Raw genomic sequence first — 22,128 nt, forward strand, 5'->3', positions numbered from 1 at the left:
ACAATGTTCTGCCGCTGGAATAAACATTTTAAATGTTAGATTGGATTTAACTTAATTACTAAAACCACCAGTTATTATATTCCAAATACCAAGTATACAAAAATAGAACAAGTAAGTGTTTCAGGAGACTAAAACACTGGTTGGAATCTGGCTTGTTTGATAAAGGTTATGTGGACAGCAGGCAGGCAGCCTCATCACATATTTGTCAAGTTAGAATGAGTCACCCAACAGAACCATGTGGGGAAATCTGAGCAGATAAAAATAACATTACAGTGGGACACAAACAATGTGAAATAGGTGATGTATAAAGTAGAAAGTGCAGTTTTTATTATGCCACATTATTAACAAAAAACTCCATTAAACATAAAGAATTAACAGAACAAGCTTGTTGAAAACATTAGAAAGCTGAAGTAGAAAATCTGTGCCTCCCCCCGACCTGTGCCCCCATTGTTTGACATTTTGTCAGTTGTCACATGCACATGCTGCATCTCTTTCACCTCCTCGCTGTTGAGGATGACACATGTCAGGGGCTTCTTGCTCCATCTGAAATCACAATCTGCTCCTTTCTCTGCCGGATGCCAGAAAAACCCTCCTACTTCCCTTGTTGCTTTGGTAGACGCTCCCCGAGGGAGCAGAAGCCTAGAAATGAAAACAGACACACACACAAAACAGGAGAATCTGAAATCAGAGGTGTAAAGGGTGAGCAGGAAATGTCAAGGTGGGAAACATACCATGGGGTGCTGCTCTGCTCCATGTCCAAATCTCTACGCTGGGGCAAAAAAAAATCCTGTCTTTCCTGTCATGTGATGCTGAGAATGTGCACCTGCATTTTACCGAGCCTCTCACTGAGCAGAAGAGGGGAAGGATGTTGAAAGCGATGAAAATGTCAAGAAAACATGATCCCAGCTGCTCCAGGTGGGAATAAGGACATTCTCCAATTTGCACTTGCAGCCTTCAGCAGAGTGAAGCCAAACAAACCTCTCCAAGGTGTGCAAGATGTCGGGGAGCGCTGATGTCATGTAGGGCAGAACAGCACAAGCGTAGCTGGGGCTGCTGTGTTGACCAGGACGCTTTTTCATCAGTTGTTAGGTTGGCTCTCAGGGGGAGCTGCTGACCCAGGGTCTGTAAGTCAAACACGCTGAAACTGTTTTTTTCCTGTCCTTGGTTTGACCCTGAACACCACAGATCCTTCTCAGACTGCCTCATCTCTTCTTTTCAGTTTTCTTCTAGTTTCTTTTTAAACATGTCTCGGAGAGGAGGGGGGTCCTACAATCCTTAATTTTGGAAGATTTAACTTCCTCCCTGTCACCATCCCTGCAAGCCATCTTCTTGCTATTGCAGGGGGATTTAATGTTCTTTATTATTCAGAGTCTGCTGCTTGAAAACTAGCAGACAGTTTTTATCCTTCTTCTTGTGAGATGGCTCCGAGCTGTAAGCCTGTGACTTCTCCTGCCTGTGTAACTTCTTTTGTTTAGTTGTTTGGCTTCATAAGGAGGATAATTAAAAGGCAGCCATAACCTGATACAGGCAACACTACAGAACAAGGCTGTCGCTGGGTAATTCATTCTCTTCTTCTTCTTTGCAAATGAGACATGATTTCATCACCTTTCATTAGTGTATTGTAGATGGCACAGTTGATGATGTAAACATGATAGATGCCTAAGGCACTGTTATATTTTTTCCCCAAGATGAGACGTCTCCAGAGCTCACTGTCTTGGCTCAGAAGTTGTTTTTCTGTCTCAGTCATGGTTTGAAGATTTTCTGAATATAGTGACGCTTGCTGCGGGTAACAGAACTTTGAAATGTAGAAACAGCTTTTTATTTCAACACATCTGCACATGCAGGCTTGAAGCGAAACTCGTCTGCATTCAAATCTGACAGCACAATGTGTCTAAGTTTCTCTAACTTTGTTTGTGAGTGACGTCAATCAATCAATCCATCTGACATGTTCTTGTTAGGAAAGAGGGTGACAGGCTCTGGTATAATTTTAATGCAGAGCTAAAAAAGGTCTGCACAGAAAGAAGAGCAGTGTGTCTATTATACTCTGAGTGGTTTTCTAAAGGCGTGTGTAATCATGACAAATGGTCTGCAGATCAGTTCAAGCTCTTAATCAGACTCTGAATCAGCTTCTCTTGACTCAACAGGTAAGAAACAGGTTACTCGTTGATGAAGATGTTTACAATCGTTCACATTCACGGAAATCTGTGGCACAATGTAATGCAAAAAAACAAGTCTGCTGACATCTAAACATGATGTTCATTGAGAAGTAACCATGGTTACAGAGGTCTCTAAGTGTGTGTGCGTGTGTGTACCTTTTCTAATTAGTCATTTTCTCCCCACAGCCTTGAGCCAACTCCCTCACCTGCCAAGGCCCAGGCAGCAGATAAACCAGATGGTGAGTTTTCTGCTCCTGCTGATGCGTAAAAAGAACCCCAGCAGCCTCCAGCAGAGCTTGTGCTAATAGATTCTTATTAAGTGTCAATACATGAGCATCAGTAGCAACCATGTGACAGACCAAACTGTCAGAACATACATCTGGAGGGAGCGTGTACGTTACATTAAAGTGACCCCCTCCTGGAGTGGAATTATTTGAAGACACAGCCACATTGTTGTAAGAGCAGTTACTCCTAAACAAATCACTTCTTTTTCTTCTTCTCTGCTCCAGAATCAAAGACTGCAGCTGCAGCAGCAGGCAAATCAGGTCCTTCCGTTCGACCGCCGTGGGTCACTGACCCTGGTTTTGCCGACCGCTTTCGCCCAGACAAGACCAGCACTGTGGTGACCCAGCACCAACAGCCGGCCCAGCCGACGCCCATGCAGAACCGCAGCTCCATCCTGCAGGCGGCGCAGCATGCGCCTGAAGACAGCGGGAGGACCCCAGTATGTGGTGCCTGCAACAAAATCATAAGGTGAGACAGCACATCTGTGGTGACAGCTTGATTCATTTGAGCAGAGTGAAATACTCTCAGTGTTTGCTCCTTTCAAAGTGCTGTCAGAGAAGTGACACATCATTTAAAGACAGTTAATGTGAACGATGACAGACTTCAGCACACTTAGTCAGTCAGCATAATTAACACAGACGTCTTATCACATGAGACAAGCATTAAGCTGACTTTGAAATAATTTAAATCTCATTTCACACATTTCACAGATAACAGTGAAACCTTAGTTCTCATTCTGGTCACTATTTCAAGCAAGCAGCAGGACTGCTTTTCAACAAGTAAGAGTACGAAGTTCTGAAAAGAGCTAAAAACCTGTGAAATTTATTTTTTATCACAAAGGCAGCAAACATTTCAATCTCTCCTTATTTTTCCTGTTGAAATGGGAAAGTGTCTAGCAGATTTAAAAATGCCTCTGATGTACTGTTACTGACTGCTTGTGTGTTTGTGTGTTTTTCAGGGGTCGGTACCTGGTGGCGCTGGGACGTTCTTGGCACCCAGAGGAGTTTACGTGTTCACAGTGTAAAGCGGTGCTGGATGAAGGGGGCTTCTTCGAGGAGAGAGGATCTGTCTTCTGTACCAAATGCCACGATAACAGATACGCTCCTAACTGTTCCAAGTGCAAAAAGATCATTACAGGGGTAAGAGCTGCACAGTCGTGTTAAAAAGAGAAACATGAATTTGTACCTAGCAGGAACACTTCAGCACTCAGATGCTGCTGCTGGTTTCTGTTCTTTGTGATTACTCTTCAGTAAAATAAATGAGTGTTGACTTCTCTCTACTTCAGCAACACCAGCTGAGCAGAAAATAAAAAATTCACAACCCTGTCTCTCTTTATCAGGAAATCATGCATGCCCTGAAGATGACCTACCATGTTCAGTGTTTCAAGTGTGCAGCCTGCAAGAACCCCATCAGGAACCAAGCCTTCTACATGGAGGAGGGCGAGCCCTACTGTGAAAGAGGTCAGTCGTCAAAGCATTTTAATCAGAATATAATTCACTCCCTAACCTGACCTTTTTTATATTTGCTTTTTAAATAGGGAGGGGGGTATTACTTTTAAAATTAGGAATAGAAAACAACCTTTAATGAAATAGAAGGCTTCTTGTAAAGTTGGGATGGTAAAAAGTATCCAAATGTTGTGGTTAAGGCTTGTAGAAATATTAATTTACAACCATATCTGCCAGTGACAACAAGTGAGATCATCTGTGTAGTATGAAGTCGGTTAAATATGGGATAATGTACAGTGAGGAGGTGGTTATGCGATAGGGTGAGCAGAATCTGATGCAAAGCCACCAACTAAAGCTATAGACAATTTGATGCAAAATATGAATCTAAAAATAGCTTTGTTAATCTATAAATTATACAGGTATACAACTTAGAAGAGGTCTGAGTCCATGGTTGGAGCACGTCAGTGGTAACAAATTCATAAGATAAGATAAGATATAATATAATATAATATAATATAATATAATATAATATAATATAATATAATATAATATAATATAATATAATATAATATAATAATATAATGCACTTTATTGGTCCCACATTGGGGGAAATTATTTTGTCACAGCAGCTTACAACACGGGACAGGGGAATACAACAATGTACTTACATAGTTAAAAACATAATACAAATAATAATAGTAATGACAAAGGTAAAATAGAATAGAATAAAATAAAATAGAATAAAATATGGCAACTATTACAGATGTATACACACTATGTACACTTCTATCTGATAAATAGATAGTAAGGTAAGTTATTGCACAGATAAAATTGCACCAGGTTATTTAAAAACCATACACAGTATGAAGAACATTGTGATTCAGATGGATACAATAGTTATTTGTGACATAGTAACTGCAGATGATTAACAGGACATTGTAGTGCTGGTGTTAAACAGTCTGATTGCAGATGGGATTAACAGCCTCCTTATTGTGATACAGCTTTACATTAGACTGTGCACTTCAATTCAGGGTCAAGTTAAAACATTAGCCTGCTTATTTGTTATAACTCACATTAATATGAACATTTCAATTGATCTTAAGCTTATACAAAGTGAACAGGACGTCTGCAGGAATATTTATGTTGGCCCGACTGTCCTCATTCAGACCTCTAATGGTTTAAGTTTCTCTGTAACAGCTTTGTTGCCACTGCCTGGTTTGCAGGAAATAATCTAATATCATAAATACCCTCTGTACTGTTTACCCTATCGATAAAGAATGTTAGCGGAAACCAATGTTTTTGCAACAGGGTCAACAGGCAGAGGCAACATGTATCAGACTCCTTTATGCAGATTGATTTGATATGACGTGTGATCAGGTTGTCATTAGCGCCAATTTTGCTTATGAGAATCACTGTTGTTATGGGGTTTTGACCAATCGTAATCAAGTATTAATACAGCCAGATAAATGCTCTCATCCAAAATTCTTTAGACATTGGTGTATTACCACAATAATGAAAGTTGTTAAATTCAGCAATAACCAGTTCTGAGTCCAAACCGTATATTTATTTAACTGGAGCTCTATGTCTTTCTCTTAATAAAGCCTTTTCTCTTGAGGCTTCATAAAAGAGATGAAACCATTTCCATGGTGAAAAATCTACTGCCAGTAATAAAGACGAACCTCATCTGAAGAATGTTTCCAGAAAGGGAACTGAATCCAAACAGCAGTTGCTACCTTGGCTGAGCGGGCAGTAACACAGGGACAAATACAAAGTTTTTGTGGGAAATGAAACTCTAAATCTGATTGGATGCCAGGCGGTATTTTAAGTGCGAGGATTTTGAGCATGCTGTTTCTCTTGCCAGTGTTTCATGTTTTCTACTAAAGCACAGTGTGCACATTGATTAGTTCCAGGGCCAACTGAGAGCATCTCAGCCCATGTAAGACCCCCTGTAACTTTACACACGGATCAAGCCCTCACACATTTATTGGAAATCTGCACTAGGCCCTGATAACATGAATGAGGGGGAGCTGACATCCCGACACATGGCTTTAGACCTGTGATGGAGCCTATTGGATCAAAGATGCTACTGTTTTTACTCTAAAAGGATGCTGTGGCTCGGTACAGTTCAGTTGAGTTCAGGGCACATGACAGAAGCTGGGTGATTCAGAGCTCATGTGTGTCTTGTGATAAAGTTGTTTAATTTGAGAAAAAATAGCTCACTGCAGGGCGTCCCCACTGCAGCTGTGCTTTGACTCATATTCATATTTTTTATCAAGCTATTTGTAAAACATCACTTGTTTGTATTATTGCTTTGAGCTTTGGCATGAGTCTACATCATGAATCTCTTGGCACGCACCACAGTTAATCATAAAGTGCAATGTTTTCATCTGCTGTAATCTATTTAGCTCCAGTTTACTTCATACATTTCTCTATTGAGTTTTATGAATGGTGTGTGCGCTTCTATTATGCAGTAAATGATTTAGCAGGGCAGCGTGTTTCTCTCTGTCACTACTGAGGCTCTGACGTGGAGCGCTGCTTTATCAGAGGAGAAGTACTCATACTCTGAATAATGCCGTCAGCTCTGATAAACATTGTGCTGCCTCAGCATCTTTCTGGGATTGTGCTGCTCTCACCCACTCACTGTGGAGAAGCAGCATTATAACCTGACACTCTCCCGAGAGTGCCTGTGATGAAAGAGACTAGCAAATCCAGTTAAGTATCTGGAGCAGTTTCCCCTCTTCCTAATCCCCTCACCCCCCAAATTCACGCACACACACACACACACACAGACACACCTACACACTCGATGAACACACTAATGTACAGTGGGTGGACAAAATAATGCAAGTACTGAATGCTACAACCAGGAAGAGAGCCAAAATTTGACTACCAAACAGCTTCATCCATCTTTATTGCAGCCATTCAATTCCTGAAGTGTGTGTTTGTGAGTGTGTGCTGTGCACGGGCCTGTGTGTGTGTCACAGGATATTACTTCTCTTAAAGAGGAAAAGCCTCCAGTTATTTAAAAGATGAAAGAGGTGGAAACCTATTTCACACTCTGTGCTCCAGAACATCCTATAAAGGTTAAGTGGTGTTTACGTATGATGATTGTGGAGGCCACAGAGGATGCTTGACCTGATCTCCAGGATGATGAAAGCTCTTTTGAATAAGTTTTATTATTTCATTCTGATGGTAATCTCTGCTGCTCACCACCTCTCCTCTCTTCACCTCTCCCTCTCCAGACTATGAGAAGATGTTTGGCACCAAATGCCATGGCTGTGACTTTAAGATTGATGCGGGCGATCGGTTTCTGGAGGCCTTGGGCTACAGCTGGCACGATACGTGCTTTGTCTGTGCTGTAAGTCATTTTGATTGATACGAATCCCTGTGGGGCTCTTTGCCCCATCTCTTCTGGCTGTCCCTGCACAATGCCACCTGAAAAATCTGCCTCAGTCCCTGGACCTTGAGCTTTCCCCTCCGTCTCTCTCTTTTACCCTGTCACCTGCAGTCTATCACTCTCTCCATCTCCCTTTATTCTGTGAAGAAAACTGAGAGAAAATGCAGTCAAGTAAATAACATGTGCCTGCCCTGGCCAGAAGAAAAATGTGTAAATTCATATTGCCAATGCTGAGGTCTGATATCTTCTCTGCCTCTGTCCGTTTGTCTGCTTTCATCTTTAAAGCTCTGCCAGATCAACCTGGAGGGGAAGACGTTCTACTCCAAGAAGGATAAGCCTCTGTGCAAAGGCCATGCCTTTGCTCCAGTGTGAGAGTGAGCTCCATCTTCAGTGGAAAAAACACTTCTCCCTCTCCCTCCCTCATCTTTACCCCACCTCTCATACACACTCTACATGTCTTCTTTGCCAACCCACACCTATGTACTCTGTCTTTTTTTTTATACTCTGCAGTCTATGTTTTTATATTTGAGGCTTAATGTAGCTTCATGTGCTGTTAGGACAGTCCAAATGGAACTGCCTGTATTACCAAATGCTGTGTTGTATAACTGGAAGTAGTCAAGGGATTTATTCATGTCATCACTAACTTGTGGACTTTTAAGTCATTTTCAGATTAAAAATGCAGCTGCAGTTCTTCTACATTTAATTGTAGTTGTTAGCAAAAAAGTCTCCCTCCTCCACTAATCTCCTCCTTGTTCAGTCTAAAATAAGATCAAGTCAGTTCCTTCTAAGTTTGAGAAGTCGTTTAACCTCTAATAATTTCACATATTGCATTAATGTACTCCTGTGCTAAGTGCAGGGAAGAGGTGGCCTCATTCAGGACCCCGGCCCACTCTCTGACTCTCACCGTAGTGCCTATTAACGTAATGGCGGTGCAGTCAGGCAGAAAGAGGGGTGTCCCATTTCTGCCTGGCTGGACCCCTGCACCTCTTCACTGAAGCACCGACCGCCTCACTTATCACTTCGGCTTGAGGAAATCAGAGCACATGCACTGCAGTTATTAATAGCCGTATGTGGTCAAGTGTAGTCTGAGTCCTTTAATTTTCTCTAATTGATCTCATTTGAATAACCTCACATGTTGACAGTGGAGGCTTTGAGATGTTTCAGTCTTAAAGTAAGACTTCTCAGAGCTTTGAAACTATCATGTATTAGACATTTTAATGTCCCTCATGTTACAATGATGCTGTGATTGTTCCTTAGATTGCTTTCATGCTGTGTCGAGTATGTATTTATATTGCTTCAGAATGGGCCTGTAAGTGTTGTTTTTATAGCTGCTGGATGTTTCAAATAAAATTAATTAGTCATACCACATGCTGGGGCAGATCACTGGGCTGAATCCGTCTGGAAGACTTTCTGCTGACTGATGTTTTGGCTGCTTTTGTTTCCACCAACAGCTGCTCCGCAACAACAGGACAATGGTCTTCCAAATGTTTCTCCTTGTCATTGTGAGTACAAGAAGAGCACTTTAAAAATCATTTGCATTTACACAAACAGTTAAAAAAACAATAGCGAAAACTGTATTTGCTGAACAATGCAAGGTCAAAGTAATTCATAACTGCCTGGTTTGCAGAAACTCCTACAAGTAAAAAATTGCCAGTTTGCTTATTAATTTTTATATTCTGCAAATAACAGATTAATTTACTTATTTTTGCAGCTTCATCAAATGATAAACTTTAAAAAATATATTTTACAGGACCTGTCTGTCAGTTTACAAACACGCCAAAAAGTAATAGCTGAGTTTAAACTGTCTGTCAAGAAATAGTTGCTCTGATTTGCTTCACATTAACAAACTATAACTTTTAACACCAGGGAACTTTATGGTTTTGTTCAATTAGCTTAAGAGCAGGGTTTCCCAGAGTGTGGGTCGGGACCCCCTTAGGGGTCACAAGACACAAATGGGGGGGTCATGAGATGTCTTCCAGAATGCTTTAAAAAAAAAAAAAAAAAAAAACTCATCTAAAAATAGTAAGTTTTGCCCATTATCGTAAAAAAATATCGACAGAAATAGTATGTAAACTTAAAATAAAACCTTGAAAATATAAAATGTAATGAGTTTTCTGCCTTTCTTTTTGCCAGACGACTCCTAAGTTTATGGTTAATGAACAGTTGATTATGAAAAGCATCAGTAGCAGCAGGTTAATGCATAAAGGCACAGGAAACACAGACACATGCTCATATAGTTAGGCTAAATTTCTGCAGACCAGCTAAATGAAGCCACATTAAATCACTTTGAGGAACAGTTGGGGTCGCGAGTCTTTGGCACCTATATTTTGGGGGTCGTGGGCTGAAAAATTTGGGGACCCCTGCTTAAGAGAATGCATTTATTAGTTAGTTTTGGTTGCATTTTTCATTGTTATCGATCTTCTCATCATTGCGAGAGACAGGCTAGTCAAACTTAGGATTAAAGCTCCTGTCAGACACTTTTGGTTTGCCTTGATTTTGGCAGTACTCTTGGACAAAGTGGAAACTCTATTCTCTTTGCCAATCTCGTCCTGTACATGTTTCAGTTGTGCTTTCTGATGATAAATCTCATCCTGTTGTCTTAAAACAGTCGGATGGTTCACTCACTTGACTCTTTGCTGTAGAAAATGTAAACAAAGGATGAAGTGTCAGCGTTTACAGGTATTAAAATGTACTAAATAGAGATAGTTATTCGTTTTGCTGACAATTTGGTTTGATCTGGCTTAGAGAGAGGCATCAACATTAATTTTGGTGTGTTTGAAACCAGCTAAAAACTCTTGACAGTAGCTTTAACTCAACCTGGAGTCATTACAACAAACCTTACCTTCACATCTGATAAAAGAAACATAACTACAACTAAAACATGTTTGATAAGGGACACTCAAATGTTTGAAGTAAAAAATCAAGTCCTTGATTTAACAATATATAATTTATTTACAACATTTTCAGGTTGAATTACTATACATACCTTTCTGAAATGTCATAGATATATATATACATAAGGCCAAGTAAATACTTGAAAGCACTTAGAAACGAATTTCCAAAATTCTACCCACAAATCCATATCATTGTCCAAAAAGTACAGAAAATCTCCCTATGCAGAAGTTTTTCCATTGCCACAAAAGTTCTGACAACAATTTACATTGACGATAAGGAACACAAAAGGTTAAAAAAAACAAACAAACAGAAGGAGTATACAATTGCATAAGCGCTGTGGCATGTAATAAATACAGCATTTTTGACTTGCAGAAAGGCAAGGGACATTGAATCAAAGAACTAAATAGAAAAACCATTCACAAGTACAGAAGTCTATTGTTCTTAGTTCAAAAATGAAACAGTTCAGTCAGAGTGACAGGGAGGTACACACACACGCACACACAGCCACACACACACAGCCTCTCAAGCAAAAACACACACGTCGACACTGAATAGTAATGAGTGACAAAAAGTACAGGTGTGAGATAAAGCAATATGCCCCATAGTTCTGGTAAATTTTTCAACCGTTGAAGAAAACATGTTGGTTTCTCCCTCAGAACTGTCAGGCTCAGCTTTCATGATGGAGGAAACTGTATTCATCACAGACACAGTAATTGCAGATTTGTTAGATTTGTCGGACAAGCTAGATGTAAAGATAGATGCTGAACATCCTGGTGGCTGGTGAATTACATTACTGAAATGTGCTTAGATGACACAACCAAGACAATGACAGGTGATAGTTTCACACACACAGTCTGACTGTACAACTGAAACATGCTGTGTTAACACTGGCCCGTCAGCGTCCAAGGACTGATGTCCTCTTACTCCAATGAGCCTCCACACAGTCCCAGTGAAGTGATTCACCAAGTGTTAGTGACTATTTCCAGCTTGTAATTAAATGCTTACAGTAAGAGAAACCATCAGGGAGACGTATGCAGAGTAAGGACAAACAAAATATGTATAGAAACTTTCTGTCAAACAATCTCTAAACCCTTAACACTGCAAAAAGTCTTCACTGCTAGATCGCCAAAGAACAGTATATAGGCAAACACGTCACGGTTTGGACTTGACAAATGCTGCGCCAGTTAAGTGTCTTTTTTTGGCTTTATATTAAAATATAATTTACATTTCTTTACAAAGTGATCAAATAAACAGACACACATTACCACTTAAACAAACAGTGTTAACTTGCCTCAAAGACAAAAGTGATGATGAAGAAATGAATAGGACTTTGAGTCCATGGTTTAAATGAGACATTAACTCTGACTTCATCTATTCTAGCTGCATACAAAAGATGATCAAACAATATTAATGGATACAACTGGAGGATGGAGTGGCCTCAAATGATATTCATAAAACTTTGGTTACCAATTCTGCTGATATACAGTATGCAAAGTGACAGCACACAGCTGGTTTAGAAAAAGTATTTACATATTTCATGTGACGATTGAGTTCAACAAGAAAAGATTGGTTTAAGGTGATATCGTCATTTAGTCAGAAAGGGGCGCGATCCGAGGGATCCTTAAACTTTGTTAAAAAAATGTAAAATTCCACTTCATGGCATCTCTACATCAAATAGCACAGGGTTCTGTAAAAACTTGGTCATGAGGAGGCGTGTTTCATAGGATGAAAGGTGCAGAGATGCCACAGAAAAACAAGAGTACAGATAAAAAAGGAAACAACACAAGACGCACTTCTTCTCCCCACTACAAGGAAACATAAATGTACATTCCAAATATCTGACAATCATAAAAGAGGCTCCAGAAAGTGTTAAAGGTTGAAGCCACAGGAGCTGAGAGGATGGACCGTGCTCGCTGTTTGAAGGAGGGATTAAAAGAAAAGGGCTCTCTTTGCATCTTTAACAGACAACTTCACATGCAACCCTGAGGCAGACGGAGAGAGAACTATGGCTAATTTGGGATTGCTCACATCTTTTCAAAGAATAATTACCAAACCAGTGGACATTTAAGATACTCTGTATTCGTTTGCCTGACCTGAAAGCTCCATTCATAATAAAAAAAACAGAGAATTACTGCAAAGTAGCAAAATATAACAAGCAAATGTGTGGTTGCAGTCTGTGGTTAAGCACATAAATCTGCTGGAAAAAGAAAATAGAAAAAAAACACCTCTCAAAGGATCTTTTGTGAGCAGAGGCGTGACACTCTGAATAAGCCACTCTTACTTTCACTGAGACACAGGCATTTCTCTGGTATGGAAATAATGTTTGCCACACAGCAAATATAGAATTCCCACCAACATTGCTCTATGAATTATAAAAAAACAAGGCTGCACAGCTACCCTTTTTACACAAGTTATCTGGTGAAGATTTTCAAGAATTTGTTGTCAGGCTTCAGGAGGGAAAGTGCTCTGCATTATTTATCATCGAGTAATAACCTTTTCTGCCTTGCTTTTCTTTCTAACATCTCTCTGCTCCAGAATTAATCCAGTCACCAGACAGAATATCATTTCAAAACATTCACTGTTCACATATATGCAGCTGCAACGCCTTTTGGCCTATGGCTCCTTCATTAGCTGAGAATTAACCACAAAGAAACACCACAATGTGTGATGATGGGGGTAATGTACGAGTGGACAGAACAAACTCACAAGCTTTACATAGACATCTTTTCTGAGACTTTAGTGAAGATGTTACTCACTCCTCACTCCTCCCTCAAAAAAGTTCAAAGAAGCAAAACCCCACATTTATCGATTTAGAAGCAGGAAAAGCTGCGAAGCATCGCGCTGAATCAAGATGTCAAGATGTAACATTCACAGTACAGATACCGGCTGCACTAAAAACCACACAAACAAGATGAAACAACTTTTTGGGCCTCTGACATACAATCTATTTTAAACCTGCAGGTCCAGGATGTGCTGCTACAAGCCCTCTGTGTGTGTGCTGAAACATATAAGGACAAATATGAGATGCACGTGTGTGGAGTGGACAGGAGGGGGATCTTGACAGACCCAAATGATTTTGTTGAAAATGTGCTCAGTGTCTGAGATGATGTCGTCAAACAACCTGCCGATTGCATATGTCGCCCCTTTCTCTTCATCCTGGAATGACTGGCACATTTTGTTCACTTCCCTTTTCTCATATGTAATACATGATATTCTAAATTCAAAAACTATTCTTTGAATTTGTGATATTGGGCATCAGTAAAAGCATTACGTTTGCATATTGCTTCTTATTAGCCATAAGTGGGCTACTTCTATAAAAGGCATGAAGTTAAATTAAAGAGTCATTTAAAATAGAACCTGGGAGTGGACTAATTTAACTTCTTTAAAATTAACATAAAGGGTATTTTCTTTACTGAGCTATGGATACATTTCCCCACACACCCACCTTTCCCCTCATTTGGTCTGGATTTTGTTGGGAAAAAGTGACTCACTCCTACATCAACCCTTCACTATCTATTAAGTGAAGAAGAGGGACATTGGGGCAGCTCTGCTCTTCCATTCCTGCTGCAGTTGTTTTTTTTTTGTGTGTGTGCGTGTGTGTGTGTGTTTTTGTGTTCTGTACTCTTCCTCTGCACCAACAGTCTCTCCTCCTTTTCTGGGTTAGCACTCGCCATCAGAGACCAGGAATATCATGGCTTCCTGTTTGCCAATGTCAGCCATGACGGTGGCCAGCTGGTTGATGTTGCCGCTGTGGAAATGTTGTGACTCCCACAGGTCCAGGATCACAGAGGTTGGGCTCGCTTTGGATGCAAAGAAAATCATGTGTCTGCAGAAAGAAGAAGAGCACAAAAACATCAGCCAGGCAAAATTAGACTTTTTTATTGAGTAAAGCTGTGTGCACATATCATAATGGACAGTCTCTTTTTGGCTTTACACCAACTGAGTCTTAGGGAAAGCTTTTCAGCCTGTATTTTATTGTGCTTCTGCTCCTTGTAACTCCGTCAATGTCAAGTTTCATTGTGGCTTTTATTGCTACATCCAGATATGCTGTGTTGGAGCACTAAGTAAAAAAATGATAAAAGGTAAAAGAACACTTTCCAGCTCTGAAATCGCCTTCAAATACAGAATCTCGGGCAATTTTCATTTGAAGCTTACCAGCAGAAGCCTTGTGTCTCTTTATTTGATGTTGAAATTGGCCCTAAATCCCTATACAGTAAATCCTATATGGACTTTTCACAGCCAAGTCGGAAGTGACCTTTTCCATTTCATGAGCAGAACCTTTGCGATCAAACCCAATCAATGACAACAAAGCAGTGGCCCCGGCCAGCTGTATATTTGATGTTGAGTGGGACCTGATCCCCGCAGTCTGTACCCGAAGAAGATGCTTGTTTGATTTAATGGCCTTTTTCTGTTCTCCAAATGTCTGGGGCCTTAACTGTTATGTAGAGCACACAAGACATAAAAAGAGGGAAGAGCAGAAAGTCTTGGTACAAAGGAGGATTGTGCTGTGAGTGTTTTTTGCCAGATGGGAGCGGGTGAAACAGGAAGTCCTTTGCACCCCGGGAAAGGTCAGACCGAGTACATTACTTCCCGGTATCTTCTGCTCACCTACTGATGCGTTCTGTGATGCTCATAAACATGTGGCTGCTTCTGCAGTACTCAAGCCCTGAGAACAGATTCACTGCTGTTCTGAGTCAGTTGGAATTTTTAGCACACACGGCCTTCCCTCTGTGTCGACGGAGCACAAGAAAGAGAAGCGCTGGTCAAAAAAAAAACTGTCTGGGAACCAACCTCTGTGTCATTATTCAGATAAAAAAGTGGGAGCTTAGCGTTGGACGTGTCAGCCCTGCTTATTCACCTCGCTGTGTGAAACACGAGCTTATCTTGTACGGCTCAGACGCAGCCGTTTGCACAGTCTTAGGAGAGAACGATCAAGTAAAAGGTTCTTGGCATTTTAAGTTTTATTGATTGGTCCTGTTACGCTCGGTCTGAACACTTTACACACACACACAGAAACAAACAGAGAAATACAGCATGACAGAATGCCAAGCAGCTGCAGCCTTTTTCAGGAAAACATGTTGTTCAGGACAGATCAAACAACAGAGCACTTGTTCCTTCCTGAGGCCTAAATGAGAATTGATTATGTTGAGCAAAACATTGCTAGTTAAACCTGTAGTGCATCAATTCACTTTGTGATTAATTGGAGTAAATAAAGTTGATTGGGCAAATTAAGTGTACCTATTTGATTTCATTACGTGCTAGAAATTAAATTGGAGGAAAGTGGATCAATGGCTGGCACCTTTCTGTAACAGGTACTCAGGTGATGAAGTACTGTAACAAAGCATCTGATAGGTTGGCACTGATTCAAGCTTATTTAATCTTTTTTTTTTGCCTGATGGGCAGCTAGCTTGCTAACTTTCCAATTAAAAGTATTAAGCAGCATGTAGCAGGTACAAATTTAGCTGCAGACTTTAAGCTGCTTACCTGTTCCTGAGGAAAAAAACAGGGCAGAGGAGTGTCGTGTTTTCTTACAGAAGTGATAGCCGCATCTATCAAGTCCACATTAATCCTTTCAAGTTAGCTGTGCCAAATGAGGATTAGTTTGCTAAGGCTGAACCTTGTTTACCCAAACTTAAGGAAAAACACTTGGCAGCTGATGTACTTCACACTGATCGAGTGTAATTATGATTCCATAGTTACATGTTAACCTCCACATTAGAAAGAACCTTCGCAATCAGTGTGATTGCATGTTCATTAATCTAAACGGGCTTCGCTGTACAACCTATGTTCTCCAGGGTTTTGTGTAAATGAGGCTCTGCCTCAGAGCCTTTGTGTAAGCTGTCTGTGCAGACCTTGGTACTGTGCATCTGGTATTTACCTCTCGAGTTTAAGTCTTTGTGCTAGCATTCTCCAGTCGGCACCGTTGGGACAGGGGGCATCCAGGCTGCTGCAGATCTTCTGCCTGATGAGGTACGGGATCTGAAAGGCGCTTGGCCCCGCCAGAGCTGTGGCGTTACTGTCCATTAACAGAAACTCTGAGTCGACAGCTCGAGTGTCCTGGTGAAAAAGAAGAACAAAGCTCTTCCTCAACATGAGCTCGTTCCTCCAAGACCATGGGAAGAGTTGGTAGATGGTGGATATGTAGTAACTGGAATGCTAAATGTTACCTTGGCAATGTTAAAGTCGAGGCTAAAGCTCTGCCCCTCCCCCTCCACCTGCCACACACACAGCTGGCAGGTGAGCTCGCAGGTGCTGAGGCTGAGCCGCTCCAGAGTGAATGTGCAGTGCAGGTACCGCTGGGAACCGTTCCAGATGTGGTAGAACGGGATCTCCTGCAGGAAAAATAAAACATGCAGCATTCACAAACGGCAGCACAGCGGAGCACTCAGATGTGCGTGTCTGAAACAGGCCAAAACAGGACCGCCTGCCTGGAAAACACTGAGATCATCATTAATTAGCCCGACATAAGCTGTCATCTAAATATATCTGAGGCAGCAGACTGATAACATTCAGGTGAGCTAAAGCAAGATTATGTGCTGTTGCTGACAAATAGAACATTTAAAGAGGGAAAGTGGCTTTCTAAGAGTCACATTTGATTACAGAGGCAATCAAACTTTACTTTAATATATACATATTTATGTCTGGCAGGAGAAACATTTCCTTCTAATCCATTTTTTCCGACTGATTCAGCCGCTTTACAGGAATGTGCTGCATGTGTAACTACTTTGTATCTGAATGAAAGCTATCAGCTCTGCTTTGAATGTAATGCACATGATGTGATCTGCTGATATGAATGTATGTAAAACAGATGTGAGTTGTAACACAGAACAGAGCCAGTTTCTGTGGAGCTAACAGCTACCAGGGGGTGCGCGGTTGAGTTTCTACATCTCTCTCCTCTCTGATGCTCCATATTCATGCCTCATTTACATTTACTCCTAGAAGGAGCAGAGAGGTAACACTGTAAAAAAAAAACAAGGCACACTAACTCCTCTCTGCTGCCAGGGTTCAACAGCTGGCAAGACCTCAGCTTGAGAGTGAAGTGGGGCTGCAGTGCTTGCTGCAAACCAAACGGGGGCACTGTTACCCAGGCGGATGGATGACAGAGAAAGCCAGGAAAAAAACACACAAAAGTCTTCATGGGGCCCCGGGGAGACTAAAGGCCTTTTTTGACCGCACTGCTGAGAGGGGAATAACACTTCCAAATGAACAGGCACAGTCCAGAGGAATAAGCCTCTGTTCTGGGTGCATTGTTGTTACCGCTGCTTGCTTGGCATAGCCTGTGTGTTGTCTTTGGGGACCCGGTGCTCTGTGCTTACATAGTTACAGCCAGAACATTTTCTAGTCCTCTTTGAACAGCTCCCGTGTCTGTGTTGCAGTGCAGTGGGCCACGCAGGTGTGGGGAGTGCAGCAGAGGTGGAGAGGCTCCAAGAAGTTCCAGATATTTACATACTGCTCTATATTTCATCCAAGCTCCCTTTGAGAGAGCGGCAGCTAGGATAATCAATCAGCTTGCAGCTCTGGGTTAGTGCACACAACCCAGCTCCAATGTGCATAGAAATATACACTGTATGGACAGAATAATGCACACACACACACACAGATACACACACACACAGACATACACCTACGCACACCTCCACAGCAATGAAAAGGCTACTGGACAGAGTTCTACAGTAACAAGCTAAAACATAGCCTCCTGTAAATCTTTAAAATAATCAATTGAAGCTAAACATGATAAATTAAACTCTCCAGAGAACAGACTTGGTCATAGTATCTCATTTACAATAAAACGTAGCTTCTGCTCACTCAGTAGTACCGTCTGTTTTACTATTCTTAATTTCTCCTGATGGCTAAGTCAAAGTAAATCAAAACAACATAGATGTTAGATGAAGAGAACAAACACATTAAGAAGCCCTATGACTGCTGCTTCACAAATTTGACAGATTCAGCCCGGCACTTGTATTACATCTCTGTGCCTTCTCTCTGATCTGGACTGACTCTCTGCCCCTGCGGCCCCTGTGGCCTGGCCAACACACCTGGTAGCCGGCTAGCAGCTTGCTCCTCCAGTGTGCCTGGGGCATGTCATGGATGGACAGGCGCAGGTTGTGGTAGCTGTCTTTGAAAAGCAGGACGTGGGGCTCGTCAATCAGCCGACCCCCGAGCTGCCGCTCCATCTGCACCACCTCCTGATGGAGGAGAGAGAGAAAGAAAAGAGAGAGACAGAGAGAGAGAGAGAGGTGGAGGAGAGAGGCGTCAGTGCTCAGAGGAAACACATTTACCATCACAGTCTCAGAGGTAAGTGAGATTTTGCAAAACAATCCATAACAGTGGAGGTTTCTTGTTTTCACTTTTTGTGGTTTCATCACTCAAACACAAAAAATGTACAGTCTGGAGAAGAGTTTGTCAACAAATACAGGGAGAAATACAAGGAAGATCAAAAGCAGACATGGATAATAGTGGGAGTGAACTGAACATTTAAATCAAGCATAAAAACAACACCATCACTGGCACACACATGAGGCCACTTGCTGTCTTTACAGCTGCATGAAGCAGCCGTATGCCACATCTCCAGGCAGGATGATATCGTCCCATCATGTGGTCACAGCAAGTTTGACCGCCTTGTCTCCATAGTGCTTTATGTCAGCACATAAGGTTGACCCCTTGACTCAGTGTGTGCGACTGCATTAGCATGCAAATACTGCAGCCATGCTGGCCTGGCTACCTGGGCTGTGATGAAGTAAGTGGCCAAGCCATTAGTCAACTGCTCATTGTTCTCGCATGGCGAATCTCCTTAATTTCATTTTTGTTTCTATGCCAGGAGAGATTTGTAAATGCATGCTTAATATTTTAATCTCAGTGGGACTCGCTCAGTGGACCATTTGTTGCCATCCAAATGACCATCTGGAATGGGATGATAATATCTGCTGCGGTTTCCTCTGATCTATCAATTTGGTTTGAGATGCGTGCTCTTGTGCAGAGCGAGGCTTCAAGAGTCCGGTGCTTTTGGATGGCGCTCACATGTGCCACCTCACACTCTAATAACAGAGGAATATTACAACAGAAGAAAAACAGACCTCAGAAATAAGATATGTTCTTTTAATCTGTGTGAGTTGTGAAACAAGATGGCAGCAGAGGGGAAACAGGCTGCCAGAAAGTACCTCAGAGTCGAGGGGACATATCTCAAAGACAAACTCTCTGAAGGGGTAGATGTGTGTATAGATAGCAGCCATATGTTGAGAGCTGCTCACCAGCGTGGTTGTCCATGGTATGATTTCAGCAAAGACATCTAATTAAGGAGGAGAATGGCAGTAATTTCTATCTACACAACTCTGATTTAATTTTCTGCCCTCTTTCCCAGGAACAGGCCGCACTGATTCCAATTAAAATGGAAAGGAAGCTGTTAATTATCCGTTTGGAATCTCTACCTGCTTTTGTTATTTGATGCACTCTCGTCTTCACTGAACGAGCACTTTTCAGTTCAGCCCCAGAATTGAATTTCCGCGTTTGCTCAGCGCATTGCTAATTTCCATGTTTGCTTAATGCTTATCTTCTTGTTAACATGAAAATTATGCCCCCTGTGATTATCCATCTACATCTCTCTCTCTCTGCATTTACATTGCTTTATTCCTTTCACCTAAACGCCAAAGAACTCTAAAGATGTACAATGATCAGACTCAATGAGGCTAGCTGGAATGTTTTTTCTCAAGAGTGCTGCCATGCTAGAGAGCCTTGTGACGTTACCCAGCCCTCTTCCTCAGAGCGGGAAGGTCAGACAATGGCTCTGAATCAAAAAGCTGAGGTCTAATGAGTTAATAACAGGGGGCAGGGCATTCTCTGCAGAATTAAAAGCCCTCTGCTATTATGTCTCTCTTACGCAGACAAAAAGCACATTATGAGGGCTTCCACAGAGGTTCATTTAACTCAGTTCTTAAGCACAATTATTTGTTGGGGGTGATTAGCATTGCAAAGTGGGGCTTGTGGTCTTTGATCGGGTGTTTGACCTATAGCAGCGGATCTATAGGCCTGCTAGCTAGAGAGGAGCACAGAATGCCAATTATCTTATTACCAACATAAAGCTACTAGAGTGAATACTAAACCGGCCTGTCTAGCAGTTTGTCAGGTTCAAGGCTGACACGGCAGGATTACGATCAAACAGGGTCTAGGACATGGCACTCCTGCTACCTGACAGGGACGCTGAGCTTACTGAGGAAAAATTCACAACATGGGCGAACAAACTCGCTCCTTTAGAGTGTGCACACGTCTTCGCTTTCCAATGACACCGTCTTGCTTGTTTGTTGTTTATGTGTGTGTGAGTGTGTGTATTAGAGAGTGTTTTGTGCAGGGTTTCAGCATATGTTGTGGACTGAGAGAATAATGGCCCTCTTAACGCCCCATTATCCTGTTAACAAATGACAGTGTGAGCGAGCTAATGGATGAGAAGCTAAATTTGACCGTATTATTTACCCTTTCTGCAGGAAAACAATGCAAGGTTTGAATTAGTTTATCAAATCACAAATTAATCACCAGCTCGGAGCTAAATTGTGTTTGCATTGCGTGATGATAAGAAAAGCGGCTTCTCTTAAGACACCCTGACCCTGAACAAGTGTGGAAACATTAAGATGCATGAGACGGGCGAGAAGTTCAAGTACTGCAGGAGAAAAACCCCTTTTGTTCTGTCGGAATTCAAGATAGCCTGTGGTGTGTGTGAAGACTGTGAATTTAGACTCAGACGGAGCCAAGACCACCCCCTGACATTCAATGAGGCTGGCTAAAGAGAGTGAGATAGAGCAGGGAGGAGTGAAAAGAGCAGGAGCCAGAGAGGAGAGAGACAGAGGCAGCTTAACATTTGTGTCTCCAGGTCACTGGAGTGGCCAGCTTTAGCAGGAGAGATAACAGGATTACTGCAATCATGGCCACAGTTTTTCTATGACTTCAACCCCCTTTTCCCACCCTTGCATCGTGTGTCTCTCCCCCCCCATCCCCTCTCGGCTTGGATCGGAGCTGGGACTGTGATGGACTGGGGCCGGGCTCCATGGGGAAACAAGAGACACTCATACAGCTAATCTCTTCGGGCTGGTGCTGACAGAAGGAGGTTAGTGGCTGTACCAAACTCTTGCAACAAAAACAGCCAGGCGTCGGAAGCAGGAAAGAAACAGTCCAAACAAATCAAAGTGCTACCAGAAGCTTAAATATATATAAATATATACAAATGTAATGAAACTGGACTTGCTCAAAGCTGCAGATTAAAATATTCCACTTTCCACACAGGAAGGTCAAGCTAGTACATGTGGTCCTCTATTGTTGATGCTCGGTGTGGAATAAACTGATTAACGTAACTAGCTCTGATGGGGATTATAACTAGCGTTTGATCAGCTTATTAGTCAAGCTACATGTCCTATGAAACATAGAGAGATACACAAACTGTAACATCCTCATAAACTCGTCCTCACCCCACCAACTCTCGGTAGACTATGTCCTCGTGTGCTTCAAAATATGCATTCAGGGCAACGATCCATTATCAGGGCTGCTCTTTTTCAGGCAAATGCATTTGTTTATAGAGAGTAGCCTGGCTATGTGGGCTCCATAAATCTGTGTATTTGTCAGCAGGATGTGACAGGCTTTTCCTCTCTGACTGAGAGTCTATCAGTCTGAGCTCCAGTGGCCGTGCCCGCTACAGTCAACTCTGATTAATAACTACAAATAGAAGGGACTTGTCTGCTCAGTAATAAATGGGGACTGTGTTTGCTAGGGAAAAGATGCACATTCGGCCTGATAAATCACAAAACAGGCCAGGGAAAAAACAGCACACAGGAACACAGAAATATAATATGGAAACAATTTCTCAGCTGGGCTCAGTGATAAAGCTGACTGTCTTCTTTAACTTAATGCCAGCAATTACTGGGCTGTGCTCTCCGTTTTTTTTTTTTCCATGCCAGTAACTGTTCTGATG

At 41.8% G+C, this 22,128-nt stretch overlaps 2 protein-coding genes across 8 annotated transcripts in view; one reads left to right on the forward strand and one right to left on the reverse strand.

The window, feature by feature from the left end:
- The window catches only part of pdlim7 (PDZ and LIM domain 7), a 34,373-nt gene extending 25,722 nt beyond the window's left edge, over window positions 1–8,651 (forward strand). For all 4 annotated transcript variants that reach the window (XM_034690472.1, XM_034690470.1, XM_034690473.1 and 1 more), the window contains 6 exons: window positions 2,343–2,395; window positions 2,666–2,909; window positions 3,400–3,580; window positions 3,781–3,901; window positions 7,129–7,244; window positions 7,569–8,651. In XM_034690472.1, coding sequence (XP_034546363.1) covers window positions 2,343–2,395; window positions 2,666–2,909; window positions 3,400–3,580; window positions 3,781–3,901; window positions 7,129–7,244; window positions 7,569–7,655 — 802 coding nt within the window. In that variant the 3' untranslated portion in view covers window positions 7,656–8,651. The remainder of the gene's footprint in view (window positions 1–2,342; window positions 2,396–2,665; window positions 2,910–3,399; window positions 3,581–3,780; window positions 3,902–7,128; window positions 7,245–7,568) is intronic.
- A 2,711-nt stretch (window positions 8,652–11,362) lies between these two features.
- Window positions 11,363–22,128, reverse strand: part of unc5a (unc-5 netrin receptor A) — a 140,730-nt gene continuing 129,964 nt past the window's right edge. For all 4 annotated transcript variants that reach the window (XM_034689889.1, XM_034689888.1, XM_034689886.1 and 1 more), the window contains 4 exons: window positions 18,215–18,364; window positions 16,346–16,510; window positions 16,057–16,235; window positions 11,363–14,004 (listed from right to left, as the gene is read on the reverse strand). In XM_034689889.1, the coding sequence (XP_034545780.1) occupies window positions 13,839–14,004; window positions 16,057–16,235; window positions 16,346–16,510; window positions 18,215–18,364 (660 nt within the window). In that variant the 3' untranslated portion in view covers window positions 11,363–13,838. The remainder of the gene's footprint in view (window positions 14,005–16,056; window positions 16,236–16,345; window positions 16,511–18,214; window positions 18,365–22,128) is intronic.

This window comes from Notolabrus celidotus, chromosome 8 (assembly GCF_009762535.1).
Source record: "Notolabrus celidotus isolate fNotCel1 chromosome 8, fNotCel1.pri, whole genome shotgun sequence".
In the NCBI taxonomy this organism is placed as follows: domain Eukaryota; kingdom Metazoa; phylum Chordata; class Actinopteri; order Labriformes; family Labridae; genus Notolabrus; species Notolabrus celidotus.